Source organism: Rhipicephalus microplus, chromosome 9 (genome assembly GCF_043290135.1).
Source record: "Rhipicephalus microplus isolate Deutch F79 chromosome 9, USDA_Rmic, whole genome shotgun sequence".
Taxonomy (NCBI): Eukaryota; Metazoa; Arthropoda; class Arachnida; order Ixodida; family Ixodidae; genus Rhipicephalus; species Rhipicephalus microplus.
This window is the reverse complement of record NC_134708.1, coordinates 96,011,605-96,032,826: the sequence shown is the minus strand read 5'-3', so window position 1 is coordinate 96,032,826 and position 21,222 is coordinate 96,011,605. Positions and strand designations below refer to the sequence as shown.

Here is a 21,222-nt window from a genome sequence, read left to right as displayed (position 1 = left end):
GGCGTCCTTCCCCTCGAAGTGGATCTCCGCCCGCTCCTGGTCCTGGGTCTGCTTCTGGACCTTGACCCCAAGCGACGTAGTCCCCAGGCTCCCAGCCTGGACTTGGATCTGGATCTGGACCTTGATGTGGGTTGACGGGCTGGTTGTGTGTTGCTACTTCCCCACGTGTCCTGGTCTGGTGAGTCGGCTTCCCGATGGAGTTCTTCCTCGTTTCTCCTCGCAGCCCACCTTCGTTGCTTTACGAAGTTTGGCGTCTTAAATTTAGCCCTGCATGTCCGGTCGGCCGTGGGGTGTGCGTCTCCGCAGAGCTTGCACTTGGAAGTGTATTCATGTTCTTTGGTAAGACGTTTGGCACCACACGCCGGGCACAACTTGTCTGTCGGTTTCGGGCACACATCGGGCCTGTGCCCGAGCCTCCCGCACTCTTTACAAAAGTCTATTTGCTTCCGGTAGAGGGAAACTTTCATCATGATGCTGTTGAAGTAAGCCCACATGGGGACCCTGTTGCCTTCGTACAGTAGTATCACGGTGGTCGTGCTCCCCAGTCGCTTGGCGTATGCCAATGAAGGGTTCCTCGCGTTCACCAGTGCATGAATTAGCAGGTCATGTGTGTTATTCAGGGGAATGTTGCGGATTATCTTCTTGGCCATGTGTTCCGGTGCCGAGACGTACGCGTTGGCCTCGTACTTCTTCCCGTGTATTTTTAAATCCCTGATTTTGACAAATTTTGTCGCCGTCTTTTCATCCGGTGTGCTGATCATCAGGATATTTTGTGTCGGGTTGGGGCAGATTGTGAAGATTTCGTCGTTGCTCACCCCTGCTTTTTGGCGTATCGCTTCGTCAAGGCTGGCTCTGCACATGTGTCTAATGCTCAGCCCATCTCTTGATCTGACGATTATCTTGATGTCATCTGCAGGTAGCCTTGGCATCTTGCTTGCTTGTAAAATCTTGCTCACGATGCTCTTCCCAACTCTGCGCGTCGTACTTCTCGAGCGAGTGCCTTTCTGTGCTGTCTCTTCGCCAGAGCTCACACGGCTTTTCCTTTCATACGTGACTTCGATCCAGCCCTCCGCGTCGCCGTCAGCGTGTCGTCTCGTAGGATCGCTATCGTCATCTCTGGTATCATTACTTGGAGTATCCCCCACGTCTGCATCATCTACGTCCATTGCGGAGGTGCGTCCGATCCCTTGGCTTACAACTCGGCACCGTTGATCAACCTTCCCGAGGCCGGCGTCAGCCTTGTCGGTGTAGGCTTAGCTGGGCACATTTGTAACTCGGGTGGTTTTTCACATCGAAAAAGCTTCTAAGAGAGTCTCTCACCTAGGTTTTTGGTGTCAAAGCGTTCAGATGGACCCGCTCTACCAGGTGGTGGTCGTTTTCCAGGTATTTTACTTAATAAAACTGCGGAACACATCCATAAAAGGCAGAGCCGACGTGAAGCGCGTCCGCAGCGTTGCGTTGCCCGGCAGCGTCTCCATAAGATTATGAGAGGCGCCGTAGTGGAGGGCTTCGGCGATTTCGACCTCCTGGGGTTCTTTAAAGTGCACCCAAATCTGAGCACACGGGCCTACAGCATTCTTGCCTTCATGGAAGATGCAGCCGTTGCAGTCGGGATTCGATCCCGTGACGTGCGGAATCAGCAGCCGAGTGCCTTAGCCGTGAAGTCGTTCTGAATTATTTCGCGTCTCTTTGATCTCAAGTTTTCATGTTTTTTTGTAGCCTTCCACGATGCTGTACCCGCACGTTAATGCTTGTCTCGCACGAGCGTTTACAACAGATGAAAGCCAAGCGTGAGACGCACGTAGTAACATCTATCGCTGACCATATTTCTTCGATAGCTTCCACCGCGTCGCGCCCTTGGTTGCACCTAATTTATGAAGAGACGAACGCACGTCGGCATCTGTCCTTCAACGCATCGACGCACGTGCTGCATGAGAAACAGGAACGCCCCCAGCGTCTCTGCTCAAACAGGATCTGGCACTGCTTTGGCTTTAAGAGGCACTCTGCATCACCACGCGGACAAGGCAGCAGCTTTTTCGTCTGCGACATCTTCAGCGAAGCACATCGCAGTTGGACGACACCGACCTTACCCAAGGACACGGTTAGTAATGGTACGCACTCTATATAACTAAGTAAACTCCGTATTGAGTTGTTTTCGATAACGACTGCAACATCACGATATGTTTGGCTATGGCACATGTCGTGCTGGAATTGAATGCCAAAGCCTTCACGGCATGTTGCGTGCTGGGCTGCCAGTGCATTTTGAGTGTGGTTCTATGTGACCTCTGATATTTGATAGTGAAGTGCATCATGTCCTAAATCACTAGTCTCAGATTTCTACGAAAATGACTGACGGTGTGTTCGCATTTTGTCTTAGCTCTTATCATGGCCTCGCTCTGGGGTGTACCTTCGTAGTAGTAGAATTTGGACTACTCTATATCTCATTTACCTGCATACTAAACAGCATTTGGCAAAGTCGTGATTACGTGACAAGATAATACGTGCTCGATTTTCTGGCCAATATAAATACAGCTGTGTCATTGAGTTGGCGGTTAACATGTGTACAGTATAATTGATGCAGATGCTCAATGAGAGTTGCTTCGGATGGTAAGGCTAATCTTACTAACGATTAATGATCTCCATACTGCTACGTCGGTAACGAATAGAGTGTTCGAGCCGCGCAAGAATTATAGGGTTATCAAAAAATAAGTGATTTCACTTACACTTGCTTCGTAAAAGCGTTGATGATAAAGCGAACACATGAATGCGTACATAATTTTCTGCACAGTGCGAGTGCTGCGTAATGCGGCTGCAGCTTGCTGTACGCACGCGTCAGGCGAAACTTGGATGAAACGGTAGAGGTTCGTTCGTGTACTGTGTGATGTAAATTCACATCCAAAAATGTCCGATTTGTGGGACTACTCCAGTAAGATGATCCTCATAATTGTGTCGTGGTTTCAGGACGCAGAATCCCAGATATTATTGTTATTGCTCTGCAGCCATGCAAACGTCACTGATTTTTATGGACGGCAGCTCCCGGAAGTTTCAGCTGGTCATATAACCGCGTGCAAAGTGCCAGCTTTAACCCTTTCAGCCCTGGATTTTTTATTTTGGTCAGATGCACTTTTTGTGCGCGTTTTTCTCGTAGTTCGGACCTCCGAAGACCACAAACAAAAAATTGAGCCACTGGTACGAGCAGTTTTGGATTATTTAGCGTGGCATCAAATTAGGTAATTAGGGCCCTGTGATTGGCAATTGAAAAAAGTGGCCTATTTTTTTCTGCCAATCGATGGTCCACACAAAATGGAAACCAACGTTTTACTTTTTAGCTTGAAACTCACTGAAACAGCTTCGGTACATCGTCCCGAAAATGGCGCTTACCCACCTCAACTTACGCGCCTTGGTTTCACGGAAGACCTCGGTCACGCTTCTTCTTCTTTGTGGTTTCTACCTCCACAAACGTGCCACAATATTGGTGTCAATTGCAGTGGGGATCATTGAAGAACTATGCCCCCCAAAATAAGCAGTATTGGTTACGTTTCCAAGATACTAGGAGAAAATTTGTGCGGTGGTGTCATTTGACACCGCCAGGGCCGAAAGGGTTAACTGCAAAGAATGCATCGTTGTTATATGCGCGGGTGGTTTCCATCGCAGAACGTACTCGGTGGTCACTAGGCAACAGCGTGGCGAGTTTTTTTTTCTCAACACCACTGTCCTTTTCTTATCGTTTGACGGTGTCCATCGCAGAGTGCTTGCTACTCTCGGCAGTTGATAAGCAATGGCCCAATGATTTCTTTTCGCAACACTGTCATCTGTATGGTTTGACTAAAAGCTTCACTGCTAAAACTTTCACATCCATGATTTGGCAAGGTTACCTAAGGTTTATCGTGTGAAGGGTTGTGCTGTTTGCTCGAGAACGCAAGTCCGATGGGTGATCACAACTACCCCATTTTAGTGGGGCTGAAATGCGGAATGCTGGATGGGCACGCTAAATGAACAACGAATGGTCTAACCAAGGCTTGCCTAATATCTTGGTTCTGACACGTAAAATTATACAAGCTAATTTTAGTTGACAGTACTTTTCGAGTGATGGTGGCGTCGTTCAGATTTCGTGAATAGCCAATGTCCTGAATTCTTACTTTTAACACATTCAGGACTCATTAAACGATGGGATTTCCATTCCGAGGGGAGAGGGGGGCAAAGGTTCATCGCAGCGCCCCCTCTCTTTTGCTGTCATTGTATGGGACCGACTTTGCGCCTCACTGCTCCTCCCAGCCACGTTTGTGGTGTCATACATTTATCAGTTGTAAAACTTCTCCTGCGTAATGAATGTTTTGGCAATTGGAGAGTTCTTGCCTTATTATACACTTTTCAACTTTGCGCAAAGCGTAAATATTTTGTTCCTCGTCTTGGTTTTAAAATCATGCTTGATGTGCTATTCCTTGAGATTTGCTACACTCTTAAACTGTATTATCGTGGTCGCTGTTTTACTACTGGCTACAATTATAGTCTAACTTTAATGCTAGGGTCTAAGTCGGGCGTGTTATTGTGCTTTTAGCAACAGTGCTTGGACAATTACGTAAATGAGTGTATTGTCAAAATAATAAATAAAGTTAAAAAATCACAGCGTATCCACGGTCTGAATGATGATGAGTGGGGCGAAGCATCCGTCCGTTCATCCATCTGTCCGTCTGTATGTGCGTTCACCTAGTGAACACTTTAGGTACTACCATCTCGCATCTTTTCAACATACATTGGATGGATGGATGGATGGATATGGCTGTACCCTTTAGATCGGGCGGTGGCTAGCGCCCCCAAGCCGTAATACTAATGAACCCAAAACTATATTTATTTTTTTCCCTTAAAAAGTGAGTTTGAGGATTCGTACTTTGCACTGAAGGGTTTAATTTTCACTCGTGCTTTGACTTTAGCCACCAATCAGGTAACCTCCTCCTAGTTAAATCTACTTGCTTAAAGTCTATTTTGCCCTCCCGTTCCCTAAACCCCAGTGCTTTGAAAAACACTGCGCCATCATCCTGACCTATAGGGTGAAGCCCTTTACAGAACATTATCAGGTGTTCGGCAGTTTCTTCTTCCTCTCCACACGCACAGCATACTGTGTCTATTCTTCGTATTTGGCCCGATATGTCTTGGTTCGCAGTACTCCCGTCCTTGCCTCAAACAGTAGAGAACTACCCCGAGTATTATCATAGATCCTTTCCTTGGCAATTTCCTGCTTAAAAGTTCGATAGATCTCTAGTGCGGACTTCTTAATCATGCCCATTTTCCACATGTCAGTCTCCGTTTTTTTCACTTTCTTCTTAACCGTTAGTTCTTTTTGGTTTGGCCACCTGCTGTTTTCTAAGTATTTACCAGTCTACTTCCTGGTTCGCTTCCTCCATTTTGTATCGACATTCTTCATGTACAACTAGCTGAAAACCTTCCTAGCCCAACGCTCCTCCTTCATTTCTCTCAATCGCTTCTCAAATTTTATCTTGCTGCTAGCTTCCCTGCCCTCAAATGATGTCCATCCCATATCACCTTGTACTCCCTGATTTGGTGTATTCCCGTGAGCTGCTAAAGCAAGCCTACCTATTCCACGTTGCTTAATTTCTAATCTTGCTTGAACTTCTGATCTCATGCACAAGACCGCATTGCCGAACGTCAGCCCAGGAACCATGACCCCTTTTCATATTCCTCTCACAACATCACACCTATTGTAGTTCCACAGTGCCCTATTTTTCATCACTGCTGCATTCCTGTTACCTTTCGTCATCACGTATATTTCGTGTTCCCTCAGGTACTCGGTCCCATTGCTTATCCATACGCCCAGATATCTGTATTTATCTGTTATCTCTAGCGTGACCTCCTGTATCCTAAGCTCACTACCTTCGTTGTCATTGAAAATCATGACTGCTGATTTTTCCTTACTGAATCTAAAATCTAACCTATCTCCCTCATTACCGCAGATGTCCATCAATCTCTGTAAATCTTCCTTGTTGTTGGCCATTAGCACTATATCATCTGCGTACATTATAGCTGGTAGTGCCTGATCAATAAGTTTTCCTTGTTTGACTAAAGAGAGGTTGAAGCCCAGCCCACTTCCCTCTAATTTTGCTTGTAATCCTTGTAGGTACATCATGACTAATAAGGGTGACAGGGGGCACCCCTGCCTAAGCCCCCGTTTTACCTCTGCAGGCTTGGATACCTGTTTTCCCACTTTATAACTACCTTGTTATTTTTAAAGATACCCTTTAAAAGATTAGTGACTACATGTTCCACGCCTAGTGTGTCCAGTATTCCCCACAATTCCTCTTGAACCACGCTATCGTATGCTCCCTTGATATCCAAGAATGCTAGCCACAGGGACCTGTGTTCCTTTTCTGCTATTTCGATGCACTGCGTCAGTGAGAACAGATTGTCATCCAACCTCCTGAGTTTCCGAAACCCATTCTGCAGTTCCCCCAATACCCCCTCATCTTCTATTCATGCCTGCAGTCTTTCCTTTATAATCTGCATCGCCAGCCTGTAGACCACTGATGTCACTGTTATAGGACGGTAGTTGTTTATGTCAGCTTTGTCCCCCTTTCCTTTATAGATCATGCTCATCCTGCTAAGTTTCCATCCATCGGGAACTTCACTATCGATTATTATTTTGCTCACTGCCTCTCTCAAAGCCTTCTTAGACTTCGGACTTAATGTCTTTATCAGCCTAATTGGAATGCCATCTGGGCCTGTTGATGTACTACTAGGAACCCTTTTCTCAGCCCTTTCCCACTCTCGTTGTGAAAATGGAGCCATTGCACCACTTGATTCGTCCTTGTCTATTGTGGTGCATAAAGTACTTCTTTGTTGAAATTGCTTATATACAATTACCGCCATCTAGCAGGCATTCCAAGAACTAAACTCCCCTGTGGACGTATCGGGTGTCGCCTTAAGAAGCTTCTTTTCATCACATATTGATTATATACAAGTACCGCCATCTAGCGTGCATTTCAAGAAGAATATTTTTTGTCTTATATTGATTATATGCAAGTACCGCCACTAGCAGATATTACAAGAGCTTAACTACCCTGTGGCAAATACCCGAGAGAGGTGGTTACTACAAAGAACGATCGGTTGACGCCTTAAGGAGCTTCGCCCTTTCAAAGAAAACGTACGTTTTATTGGTGCCACTGCAAGAAGGTATCATTTGTCGATTACCGTCATTTAACAAGGCTAGGTGTTTATGTTTCGTATCCAGATGGCCCCCGTGATAAAGAAAGAAGCCCTCGGAGCATCGGCGTCGTTCCCCACTGCAGACTCAAGGAGGAGCCAGGAGGCGAAAAAGTTTGAGCTCGGGAAGGTCGTTCATTTTGCCGGGAAGGAAACGACGGAACGGAAGTGGCAGAGCTGGTGGGACTGGCACTGTGAGTATGACAACGAGGCTTTGTCAGCATGTGCCCAGAAAAATTATTCCTATGAATGTGCTGTCATCATCTCTATAGATGCTTAAGTAGACACTTTAAAAAAGAGATAACAGAGAATAGGAATGAACAGACAGACAGACAGACAGACAGACAGGTAGGTAGGTAGGTAGGTAGGTAGGAAGGTAGGTAGGTAGGTACAGACAGACAGACAGACAGGTAGGTAGGTAGGTAGATAGGTAGGTAGGTAGGTAGATAGGTAGGTAGGTAGGTAGGTAGGTAGGTAGGTAGGTAGGTAGGTAGGTAGGTAGGTGTTTCAAGTACCTACAGCCCGCGAGGAATTGCTTCTCATTTAAAACTTCCCAACTAGCACTTTATAATAGATGGTTTCGGATTCGCATGTCCTTTACCGACACTTGGTGTATTTCCCCGTGGGGAACGGGCGTGTGGCGATATGATTGTCTACCAGAGATACAATAAGTGCGTATGTTTTGATCGGCATAAGACACACATTTGTTTTTAGCAGTGAAAACAACAGCTTTTGATTTTTCGACGTTGGTTTGTAGACTGTTGCACAAGGGCCACTCTTGCTCTTTAGACAGCACACTATTCGCTTGTAAAAAGAGGTCTGTCACACACTTCGGGTGAGGTCCCGCCGATTCAACATCGACGTGTGGCAGACTCACAGGCTTCCACTTAACGCTTCGGCCTGCGACGCCTGAAAGGCCTCGACGTGGCACATTTCAAATTTATTTGCAGGTTGGTCGACCCGTGCGGATTGCACGTGTGGTGATGTGTGGGCCTGGCCAACGCACTCATAGAGCAGACACGGAGATTTGATTACACACAATCATTTAATTAAAACGAGGGCAAAGACAGGAGTTAAAAAAAATAACAGAGGACTAAAACTGATACGCGCGATGGAAAGAACAGCTATATAACAAAATATGCTCAAAACACTACAAGAGATACAGACTAATGACAAACTCGCGGAATATTAATAATATAGCATCAAGATGATAGAAAACAGAGGAGATACAAGAAATATTACAGGAAAAACATCATGGTCGCGCTTTTGAGTTTGTACGTGCGACGCAGCGCACACAACTACGAATATTTTAAAAAAAGGCTGGTTATAATAAATTAACAGTTTTAAAAAAGCCACAATAAAAAGTTTCATACGGATCAGGCCAGCTCTTGGTACACGTAGGGGATTTGGCGGGTGCCGCTGAAGATCTCGCCGGCTTGGTAGACGACGGGGGTGCCCGGAATTGCAGCCGTCTCAATACGTTGCACGGGTCACTCCATGCTCGCCGCCTACGCGAGACTCGCGACACCGACGACCGCACTTCTTACTGGCTGTACCTCAACTGCCTATTCCGATGCAGTCCAAACTTTACAGGGGCGTACGCGTGCTCCCGTCCCATCTGGTGGTAATTTCCTTTTTTTTTTAGGCCGCCCGTGCCCCTTTCGGTACAGGCGCAAGGAAGACGATCCGGCGCCACGCTGGGTCGTTAGTCGCCGGAAGTCGTCCTCCCAACACAAAAGCGTCCTTCCTTGGAAGATGGGGCCCGCTGACGATCCGAAAATTGGAGTCGTTTGTGACACAGCCCCCTTATCAAGAATATTTCTGCGTAACATTCAAGAAAACCATAAACGTGCAATGTTCGAGAGCTTTCATTGTTCGGATCGTCCACCAACGCGCTTATTTTTTTCGCGCACCATTTCGCTGACGTGGACGACACCGCAGAGACCACCCGACACACCACACTTCCACGGTCACCATAAGACGAAAGTCATAACTCGCGCACAACGTCATGGCCACACACATTCGAAAAGAAAATCGCAAAAATACTGCACGCTTCAAAGGAAAGGCACGTAAGCATTTTTTGATGCCACATATTCAAAAAGTACACGCTGTAAGCGGTATACAAAAGTCACTTATTGACACGCAGCTTTCAAAAAAGATGAATGAGAAAGAAATCGACATGATTAGCTGTACACAGTTCCTGACCCTGCTGCACAGTACAGCGCTTCACTTCGAAATAGTAACAATAAAAAGAAAGCTTTCAAGAACAAAGCGTCATGTTTATCCCACAAGCTTACCGCGTTAGACTTCGATTATATGACCAACCAGTCTCTTAAAAAAATCCCAAGTAATTAAAATAACAATATCCCTCAAACAAGGCTTTCTAACTGAACGGGTAATAAGTTGAAACAACAGATCATCGTTTAGAAACACACAGAGGACACAAGAAAATCAATAAAAAAAGCTAAGCGATTGCTCCGAACATTTAACAAATGTTTTAAAGTCGAATGACAGAAATGAACATTGTTTCAAATAATATCCCATTGACCTTGAAGGTTACGTTTACGTTTCGATGTATATATACATAAGTTTTATCCGGGCCCGAGGTGGCCGCGCTCTTGCGGGAGCCTTTCGAAGCAACCAGCGCAGACAAAACAGTGGATGGCCGCTACACAGACGCCTGTTTCCCGTTAGCCTGCACCCTGGAGGCATGCCTTCATCGACGCCTCGTTCTACGAAAACGGGTCCCCGAGCCACGACGTGTCGCTCGGCCGAAAGGCGCTGCTTCGCCATGCACCCCACCCGCTTCCAGCAGGACAACGGAGCGACGGGGGTTGACTCTTCCGAGCTCTACGAACAAATGCCTGCCTCACCCCTCTACCTGTCGGGCGGTTTGGAGCATGGCGACCCTCTCGACTGGTGAATGCGACAAAACGCAATCGAAGCTTTCGTTGCTTTGATTGCTGTTATGTCATTCCCGATTTCATGGGTTGATTTACACCCTTCGCTTCTCTCTTCTTCCTGCTTTTGTGGCGTCTTTTTCTTTTTGCACGTTGCTCAGTGCTCCCTTTCGAGAAGTCCGCTTGCAACATTTGCAGAGCAGAACTTGTCTCGCCTGTCTCATCGGCAGTAAAGTCTATACAGTCGGGATTTTCTGTTAACTTGTGGACACCCTGACTTGCGGGAAACTTGACTGATGGCTGAACAATGCAAGCGTCTTCCTCAGCGCTGCGCCCCTCGCCCCTGGAAGAACTACTTGCCCCAACATTGCCCTGCTCGCAGTGTGCGTCAGCACCCGACTGTGCCCCGCTCTCTGTACAGGGGTGCTCGCCTGCCGGACCGGAGGTACTGCGAACTTCACAGTTAGCTGCCATGGCGACGCACATACAGGGTGGCTGTGCCAAGTCCATTACAGATGGCATTTCTGTATTAACAAGACTCTCCAGGCACAGCGCCTCATCGCCATCACTGCGACCTTCAGTGGCCTTTGTGGCCACAACGGGACTTTCAGCAGCTAACTCATTTGGTTCACTCGCGAACCCGATGTCGGCCTCAACAGTATTACTGTGGCCGGCTCTCAGCGGTTTGGCACATTTTGTGTCTTGCATCCCAGGTCTCAAGCATGCGCTGTCTACTTTCGATTTTTTGGCGCAGTAGCTGAACAGGGTCCTGGTACGACTGCTTGTCCGGGCCACGATCGGTCACGTTACTTGGCGTTGTAGCGGCAAAGTTGAGACCCGACTGCGTCGCACACAGTCCCAAGCGCTCTTTTTCCTTCTGAATTCTAAGCCTTGAATTTTCTCACTCCTGTTCAATCGAAAATTCCAGATGTTGCCTGTAGCTAATGCGTTCGGCATCGCGCTCCTTTTTAAGTCTATTTCGTTCTTTTTTGACGAAATTATATAAATCCTTGCCTACAAAGCCAAAGGCTTCGCCCTGTTCAATTAGCTTATCAAACTCCGTGTTATCCATTGCTATACACAGTTGTCAACCAACAAAGCAATAACAGACCGGCTACATACTGAACGCTCAGAGTTACGTCAGTCTCCCAGACACCACCACGTGGTCGGCCAGTCCTGTCGTGGACGCCAGATAGTGTCACACACTTCGGGTGAGGCCCTGCCGATCAAACATCGACGTGCGGCAGACTCGCAGGCTTCCACTTTACGCTTCGGCCTGCGACGCCCGAAAGGGCTCGAAGTGGCACATTTCAAATTTATTTGCAAGTTGGTCGACCCGTGCGGAGTTGCACGTGCAACTCCGCACGGGTCGACCAACTTGCAAACATTTACGTGCAACTCCGCACGGGTCGACCAACTTGCAAATAAATTTGAAATGTGCCACTTCGAGGCCTTTCAGGCGTCGCAGGCCGAAGCGTAAAGTGGAAGCCTGCGAGTCTGCCGCACGTCGATGTTGGATCGGCAGGGCCTCACCCGAAGTGTGTGACATTATCTAATTCAGTGTCAGAGAAAACGAACAGGCTAGTGTCATCTGCGTACAAAACAATAGTGTCGACTTGTCAATAAAAGGTAAGTCATTCACGTATGCGTTAAATTAAAAGGGCCCCAGGACGCTTCCCTGGGGCACACCACCTAATAGTGAGCGAAAAAATTACAGCAGAACCATTTACAACTACGCTTTGTGGCGGTCACCACTCCGTATCTCAGTCTGTGCGACAAAAAAAAATTCGAATATTTGCGCTTCACGAGATCCATCTGACTGTTAGTTTTAAATTTTTGACTTGTGTTGTTTCGGTCACGCTGCTATTCGATGACAATGATATACCCTTGCTGCGACTGTCTAGGGTTCATACATTTCTTTATCCAATAAACTAGTTGTGGGCCTGTGCGTGTTTATCGCTTCTATCCTTCTTCAAGTCCAATCTTACAGCGCAGCTTTTTTTAAAGGGGTCCATGTCACAACGCGCTTAATTCCCAGCGTTAGTTTTGCCTACAAGAAAATCTAAGCACAACTTGCGGCTTCAATTCCAGCTTCAATGTCGCGTCATTGTGCGCCACCCGCACAGAACGGCACAGCATTGACGTCGCAACACCTCCAATACGACTTAGCATTGAAGAAAGTTTCATTGAAAGTTCCTGCAACACCAAGTTGATCAATATCCACGGAAAATGTGTTCTGCATAACCAGATGCTTTTAGCACTGGATACACTTTTTATTTGCCATAGATGCGGTAGCTACATGCATTTTTTGCGGAAGGCCTCATCAAGTCTGTTGAAATTTCATTTCGTTGAGTCACAATTCCCGGACTGAAATCTTCGGCCAATATACGCAGAACTGGCCCTGCCGCTGGGTTCAATAACCTACTAATTATTTATCTGGCTATATTGTGAACCGTAATTCGTTTGTGAGGTCAACTAGCAAAATCAGTTAATGACAAATAAATCTAGTGTACCGTATTATCATTTCTGAGTGGAATGAACAGGCTATAGTTTAAAAGAAGATAGTTGAAAACGAAGTAAGATAGAATATAATCCGTTTATGTATGGCAAGAATTAAGTGTCAGCGTGTCACCCTTTAAACATCCTTAAAACATCTTCATTGCGCAACGACACGCTGCAGGTGAACGGCAGAACCTCAAGAGGCAAACAGAGGCAAAGCCAGAGCCGGAGATTAACCAGAGCCAGTCCCGCATCGGCAAAAAGCCTGCAAGGCCCAAGTGCGAAAAGCCCGACCATACCGCGGACGACGAGTGGAAGATCTCCTACCTTTGCCAGTTGTGCAGCGAGTTGTTCCTGAAGAAGCACGACCTGGAGTGGCACCTGCGCGAGCACACAGGTGTGCGCCCTCTGCCGTGCGGTCTGTGCCCCATGAAGTTCCTCAACGGACGTCTTCTGGCCGCCCACCACACGAGACACCACAAGCTGGGCTCCAAGTAAAAATGCTGCGGGGCTGGCTTAACGGAAGCTCGAGTTCTGGGAGTGAATCTTAGCTTACAGAGCACTTATGGTTACGTACACGATAAATTCTCGCGATTTACTCGTTGCCAGTTTCTCGATAGGCTGGATATGTTTGTGTAGAACATTAGGGTAGGTTTTATAAGAACCATGAAATAGATAATAAGACAGGCAACTATCTTTTGTTCTGTGACACATTATTTTTCCCCAACTGTTGTCGACGGATAGTTGAACATGTGCCTAAGCTCTGCCTAATATTATATTAGCGCTTCCTGTCATTTTGTGGTACCAAAACAACCGGGTATAGCTGTCGGAAAGGTTTATTTAGTTTATTATGCATTTGGTGTTCAACCTCATTTCTTCCACCCATTCAACCATAATAAATATATCGAAGCAATACAATAAACTTTGGCAATTGTTTCTGTAGATATGCTGCTGTATGGTGAAATCCGGCCCATCTCATTCACTAGGAGAATCAATTTAACACGATGTAAGCTAGTCATACTAGCAAACGCCATTATTTCCGCTTTAAGCCAAGAGTTACGAAAATACTCGAGGCCTTCGTGTAAATTTAGCAGTTGCACGCATAATCTTCCAAACGTGGTGAGTACACTGGGATGTAAAAGTGTAGCTCAAGGTCCAACGCAACTTTTTCACTCACTTTACAACAAAGACGCCAGTTTCAAGAACATCAAGTGCAAGCTATACAGGATAGTGGTGGATATTTTATACAGACCCCGGCACGAGGAATCGAACGTGGAACCATCGAGTCATGAATGCGGGATGCTAACCACTGAGCCATGGAAAAGCACGTCCTTCAACGCTCAAACGGCAAGCTATTTATATATACCACTTATGCTAGTAATGGACATATTGGGGGGGGGGGAGCTTTAATGTTTTTAGCATTACCAGCAAGACAGCGCAATGAGCGCGCCTCGGCGCGTGCTCTCATCTCTCACGCGTACTTTGCTCCACCAAGAGGAGAAGGTGTACGCTCACTCGTGTGCCCTTATCTCGTGGTGGGTAGGATCGTACGTCTTCGCTGACCTGTGGCTTTCACTGGACCGATTCTGTTGTGGTTATAGGGCGCACAAATGTCAGTGCAATTGTTGCACAGTCTTCGTTTGCGAAAATAGCACACTTTTCAGACACGCGAAGTATCAACTGAGACGCTTATTCCCGTTCATCTGTACTTGCGAGTACTTTTCATGCGTTATTTGTGCGTGAGGAACGCGGAGCGCGCTTCAAACTGCTTGTAATTCGGCACGTGACCACCCCATTTGTTACAATCGCGTTCATTGCTTCGCCTTTGCGGCAAAGCTGTGACTTTTTATAAGCTTACTTTTCGGTATGGAAAGCTCTCAACACTGATGTGCCTTTTTGTCCAGAAACGCTGAACATGGATAGCGATGCTAGTAGCTTTTCCAGCGACTTATTCATGCTTCCAATGTTCTGCTCTTGTAGGAGGCCGTTACTATGCTTAACCACGTTTATTCTAACCTTTCCAGCTGTTTTTTAAATAACAAACCGTTACAATGAGACGATGTGGCTTTAGACAGCTCAGTCCCTGTATTTGTACAGCGTTGTGAGCGCCTGCGCCCAAAGGTGATGTGCCTGTGTCGCAGATGGCTTGTCCCGTCGTCGTTACTCGCTCAGCACATGAGCCAAGTCAAGTCACCGAAAACGTCACTGTGCTTCATAAACTAGACAAAGCGTAGGTAAAAATGGCAGATCCCACGTACAGTGGGAATCTATGATATGCGAAGCACGAATGAGGAAGGGTGATAGGTCACTTTGAAATGTGCACAAGGTTAACAGGTGGAGGTAAATTTATGTCGTACATTACTTCCACGGCATGATTATCATGTTTTGAAGTTTAATTTACCTTCCTCAGCTGTTAGCGTCACCTGATACCAGTACGCATCTCATGCTTATCATGTTTTCACCAGCATCATACCTGTGTCATCAATTGACGTCCCGTAATAGCCAATTTGGAATAAGTGAAGCTAGCGAAACGGCCGCAAGCGCATCATGAGCGTGGAATGTAGCCATATCGCTACATTACAAGCATCTCATGTAATATTATCATGTTTGCAGCATTCACATACTTTCGTCATCCATTCACGTACCGTAATACCAAATTTAGTATATGTGACGCTAGTGAAACGTTCGTGAGCGCATTATGAGCGTGGCATGTACACTTTCATGTTGTTACATGACACGCATGTCATGATTTTCATGTTACGGTCTGTCGCCTGTGTTAGCCATGCAATCTTGCCATATCATACCAGTTTTGCAACATGCCATGTGAACGAAACCACCGCAAGAGCTGCAGGACCATGAATGTAACTCATGGCATCCATGACACACATGTCATGATTTTCCTGTTATGAGTAGTCAAATATGTTCTTCATACAGTCACGTTATGGCATACCAAGTTTGGTATGAATGCCATTATCGAAACGGCCAGGAGAGCTAAAAGTTGTAGGTGGCTAGATAGATAGATAGATAGATAGAAACGCTCAAACTCGCAGAAGTTCGCTAAGAAATGCTTCGCATTTAATAATTTACATTCTAGTAATCTACTGCAGTTGGTCACAAGGCCACAAATACACGATGAAAAGCGTTTTTTCAAGCGCTTCGCTGTATCCTCGAGTAAGCGTTCCAGTGCGTATGACAGTGTTGCTGCTACATGTCGAGCGATCCAAAAGATCGACACCTTTCAAACCAAGGAATCATGTTTTATTGTGCAATATAACACATAAATAAAGCATAGCGACAACCACTGTTTTGGATAAAGACTAGTCAAAACCACCACCTATATACTAACGAGAAATAATCAAGCTACAACAACTCAAACGCGTTCCCCGTGACTAGCCCCAACAGTGACTAGCCCTAACATCATATCGTAAATTAGCCAGCGCTAGTTTCATACAGGAGAAAAGCTCCCCTTCAGTTCATCAACGTCTCCTCCCCTTCTTTCGTGAGCGTTTTGTGCTCACTTTCCATTCATGTTAACCCAGGCGTGCGTGTGAAGTGAAAACGTGATCCGCATTCCACTTACAGCTAACTCAATCGCCCTTGGGTATCACGCTTACTTTCTGGATTGTGTAATCCACCGAGAATTTGAATAACTTTCAATCTCCAAATAGTAACGTAATCGTTACAGAAGTTGGTAACGTGTACTTTCATTTAACTTTAACATGAATCCCACATTCGGAAGTGGAACTCATTTAAAATTATCATTTCACAATAGAAGTTCTGTTACAGCTGATTCATTGCAAGACTGGCAAAGTCAAGAACAAAGTCAACCAGCAGTTTTAACATATTGTACTAAGAAGAGTAGAGCTAACGTACCAAAGTACACCACTATGACCTCTGTTTTTTTTTTCAACGTAAACAAAAAAGCTGAAACACACCCCTCGCATCTTTTTCAATCTCGCATAGACGCACGTAACGATGGCGAGCGAGGCACACCTTTTTTTTACATCATGGCCACCCCATCCCCACAAGGACCGCTGGTATTAGAACGCCGCAGCGCCAAATCTAATTTGCCCAAGGCATGCATTACATACTGCTGGGAGAACGGGACATGGTAGACTTAGAAAACTTTGATAGCTAAAATAGCCGGACTTTTTCTTCGTCCCTCTTGCAAAGCAAAGGCCACTTTTTACAAGAAAACCACAATCTGATCTCTTCCTTAAGATTGGGAACAATACGCTTGTAGCACGGGAGCGGTGAAATACGATCTGCCCGGAATATTTTTAGCCATAACACCTGCATAAGTGAAAGTAAAAAAAAAAAACACGCGCCGTGATCAAAAAGTGCGAAGAATTGGGCTAAATAAAATGTTTCCCCAAATCACCTATCTGAATCAGCCCCAGTGGGAGCGATCAAGTTTGAATACTCACAAATTGGCCCCCACTCTTGAATAATCAGCGGCACAGCACACAAATCCATATCACACAAGGTACCCAATATCCTGAGTACTGCACCCCTCTTCCTTGATTCATAGAGCCAATATAAGCTCCAAGTAGGAAAATGCCTTTGGTGTAATCACTGCATGCGGCATCACCACTCCATCAGCGACCAAAACAAACGTCCGAAGATGGGCACGGAACTTTCAACAAGAACGACACTGCAGCAGCTGTACGATAGCGCGGATGCAGTTCCAAATACACCATGCACACCCTATAAACGGACGCGGACAGCAGCGCAACAGTGCACGCCACACGATTCTCTTGCGGAAGCACCATGGTGAAGTTGGCGACACACGGCTTGAAGTAGCCACCACGTTAGCCGCTTTCTTTTCGTCGCTTTTCGACCACTGGAGACACAAAAAACATCTCGCGCCTCAAGCCGGGTTCGCCGGCTCAGACGAGTTCCCAACGAGCTCTCAACGGTCACGGCTTATGTTGTCATTGGCCGCCGGTGCGTGCGATTTCGTGGCGTGATTCGTAATAGCCTATAGAGTGACACTGTGGCCCCTTCTTCCTATTATTTCCTCCTCTGCGCGCAAGTGAAGAGGGAGCGGAAGAGAAGGGCAGAAGTCACGGGCAGATACTCTCCTCTTCTCCTTCTATGGAATGCTAACCGAACGTGTCGTAAGTGTATGTAATGCCCTCTCCCCTCTATTCTCCTTCTGCATCGGCTGGGCGCACGAAAGCGCTCTCTTTTCGGCTTCCGCGGACGGGCAATGGCTTTCCGTGGTAGTATGTTAATTGTTTAGCTATCTTGGGTAAGCCGTGTGCCCTAGTGCCGTAGAAAGTTTTGAAAAATGGTGATATCCACACCTAGAATGCTGAAGGCAATCTTCCTAAGCATTATGGTTCCATCTTCAAGCCGAACAAATGAAGCATACATACGTAAATTAACTGAGGCACATTTATCATCACAAAACCGCAGGCTCACCACCGCTGAAAATGGCCGTGGCATCACGAGACAGCTTTACCCCGCATCACCGTAATGAGAAGCAATGACATGGACTTCCTCCGAAGATGCATGTAAGATGTACCGAAAAACATCCACCCTGAATTTCATCTCAACCGCCGGAAACAAAGAGTCAAGGAGCTCCAGTGCACAGGCCTATGGCCAAGAAGTAGGAGTTCATTGTGCGGATGACGACGCCTACACCAGCAAACATTGCAATAACCTTGCTGTCGTGGGCAGTGAGAGCTAGATTGTTTTGAAGAGCAATACTCATGGAGTTTTGATTTTCATGTTGCTTTTCTTTACAGCTTGTCTGATTATTCACGTTGATTCTTGCATCAAGACCCAGTAAAGTTAACAGCCTATTTAGAAATAGTAAGTCCTACATAAGAATGTGCAAGTATCATATAAGACCCTTATCAAAAAGGACTGATAAATCAAGTTGAGCGAGTTGCTGCCCGGCAGGTCGCGGAATCGAATTCCGGCTGTGGTGGCTGCATTTTCAAAAGAGGCGAAAATTTTGTAGGCCCACGTGCTCAGATTTGGGTGCACGTTAAAGAACCCCAGGGGGTCGAAATTTCCGGAGCCCTCCACTACGGCGTCTCTCACAATGGTATGGTGGTTTTGAGACGTTAAACCGGGGAAGTTTCTCTCTTCCAGGAAACCACAGCTTATGCCCCGTCGGTGACTCTCCTTACCAATTGCAGTTCGTCTGAGAAAGAGTAGGCCCGCAAAAGGGCACGAAATTCGCGAAAGTTGGAACTTCCAAAACAGCAGCCAAACTGGTCAAACTTGTGCGCTAACAAATAAAAAGACCGGCCACCCTCTCGATGAGCATTTCTTGAGTACTACTTTGTGCACGAATTCGTTGTTGCACTGCCTTGTAGGATGTTATAGCTCTAATAATAATAATAATGAAGCTAGTAAGCTTGCTAGGGGAGGTATAGGAGGCATATTTGTCGTTTTTAACTGTAACATAGTATTTATGACATCAATATAAACGAATAAAAGTCCGTCAGAAATCAACTCTCCTTAGCCGAGAACAGAATCTCCAAACTTCGATGCTCGATCAGTTGTGCGGCGGTTCCACTTGCTGTACTACAGATAAAAAAATATATAATACCCACTACACCTTATCTTTTCGTTGGTTTCATTAAGCTGCGTCTCACAAAAGAAATGAGCCTTTGATCAATTCACACGCCCTCTTCTCAAAAGAATGATGGTGTTGCATACTCCGAAATGGAAGTATGAAGCTATGCTGACGGCCTCAGAGTATATTCATCAAAATAGCAAGAAATAGACGTTACGAGCTGTGATTTCAGTCAAGTCTCTTTGTATGCTTTCATTCAGTAGTTCAATAGCTCATGGCAGCTAACATGTATATTTTTGAATACTGCATAATCATGACTGCCCCAAGATAAGAACAGCCGTGCAAACCAGATTTGAATATGAGAGTGACTGCTTGTGGTGCAGAACCTCTGTAGTGTAGGTTGAATCCTAAACAATTTTGTTGTTATCAGGACCAATGATAGTTTCAAAAGTATTGCAACATTTCAGCGGGTGCACAATTATTTCCAACCATTCTACTCAAATACGGCGCTGAACAGGCAGTGAATGTTGCAACAAATATTGATAAGTAATGCTGCCGCAAACATTTGGTGCGTTGTGCCATGATTATTTTGGATGTCTTACATAGGTCCAAAGTTTTTCGACAGCGCTCTTTTTCTGCCAGTAGCTAACTATTACTTATTGTTTTGAAGTACAACAGCAAACAAAAACATTAACGAGCAAGTAGTGGTGCAAAATAATGTGATTTAATTAGTGTGCAAGGCTATTCCTTACATTGGCAAACTTTTAACAAGGCACAGCATTGCGGCAGTTCGTTTCTTCTAGAGTTATCAAACTGTGTCAGTATATATATGGTTTATCGAAAATAAGATAACCCTCTGCAAACATTACCCGGGCTTCAAACCAGGTGAACAAAAGAAGCTGCTGAGACCATAAAAATGGCAATTAAAAAAATGTTGCGCTAATCATTCCGAACACATGCTTCAGTTCACGTTACCAACATAATTAAAATCAATTAGTAAAGAAGAGCTATGTGGCGTTGCTCAAGATTGATTTAAAGAACCACAGAGTGTGTATCTTCACAAAACGTGGTGGTCGCACGCTTTGTTTTTCTTGCTAATATCGTCTGATATAGAGTTTATTCAACCACGTGGCAGGTACTGAAAGTACAGTATATGCATTGTTTGGCGCAAAGAGCAAAAGGCTGCATTTCACAGCTCGACTCACTCAGTCACCTGGTAAATAACAAAATTAGAGGAAAAGAAAAGCAACTAAACCAAAAACGAAATGCCTACGTGTCAATAAACACCAAACAATGACATAAAACGGAAATACATACGAGAAAATATTTTCAAAAAAGCAGTAGATAAAGGAATGACTTTAAACATTCTAAATGTCACCCAACATTCATGAAGAAACACACACGTCGCGTCAGGTAGAAATGATTCTTGCCTCTAGGAGTGCTGTAGCGATTGTGAAAATGCTATCGATACCAGGTTTGGTATCGATACCATTATCGAAACGGCCAGGAGAGCTAAAAGTCGTAGGCGGCTAGATAGATAGATAGATAGATAGATAGCAATATAGATAGATAGATAGATAGACAAATAGATAGATAGGTAGATAGATAGATAGATAGATAGATAGATAGATAGACTCAAAGTCGCCGAAGTTCGCTAAGAAATGCTTCACGTTTAAGCAACAACTTAGGACGCTCATTATCTACAACGGAATTATGCAATTCCGAGCGCCAGAAGAGATGAAGACCATTTAGCCAATCCCGATAAGGAGTGTGTCCGCATATATATATATATATATATATATATATATATATATATATATATATATATATATATATATATATATATATATATATATATATATATATATAACGGAAAGAAGTGTACACCTAAGGGCTCGTTTTTCCGTGTTTTGGCACAATATAAATGAGAGCTAACAGACAGTAATGCCAAGGAATGTACAGGGGAAGTTATTAGAACCAATGGAATGTAAATAAGAAGAAAGAAAAGTGGACGAAGAAATAACCAGCCGTGAGCAGGAATCGAACCTACGACCTTCGAATAACGCGTTCGAT

The 21,222-nt window shown here is 45.4% G+C and overlaps 1 protein-coding gene across 1 annotated transcript; it reads left to right on the top strand.

Annotated features, from left to right (window-relative positions):
- The first annotated feature begins 1,995 nt into the window (after positions 1 to 1,995).
- LOC142772031 (uncharacterized) lies at positions 1,996 to 13,520 on the top strand. The gene is made up of 3 exons (XM_075874106.1): positions 1,996 to 2,111; positions 7,244 to 7,409; positions 12,796 to 13,520. The coding sequence occupies exons 1-3, from the start codon at positions 2,109 to 2,111 to the stop codon at positions 13,110 to 13,112; spliced, it is 486 nt and encodes a 161-aa protein (XP_075730221.1). The 5' UTR covers positions 1,996 to 2,108; the 3' UTR covers positions 13,113 to 13,520.
- The last annotated feature ends 7,702 nt before the right edge of the window (positions 13,521 to 21,222 follow it).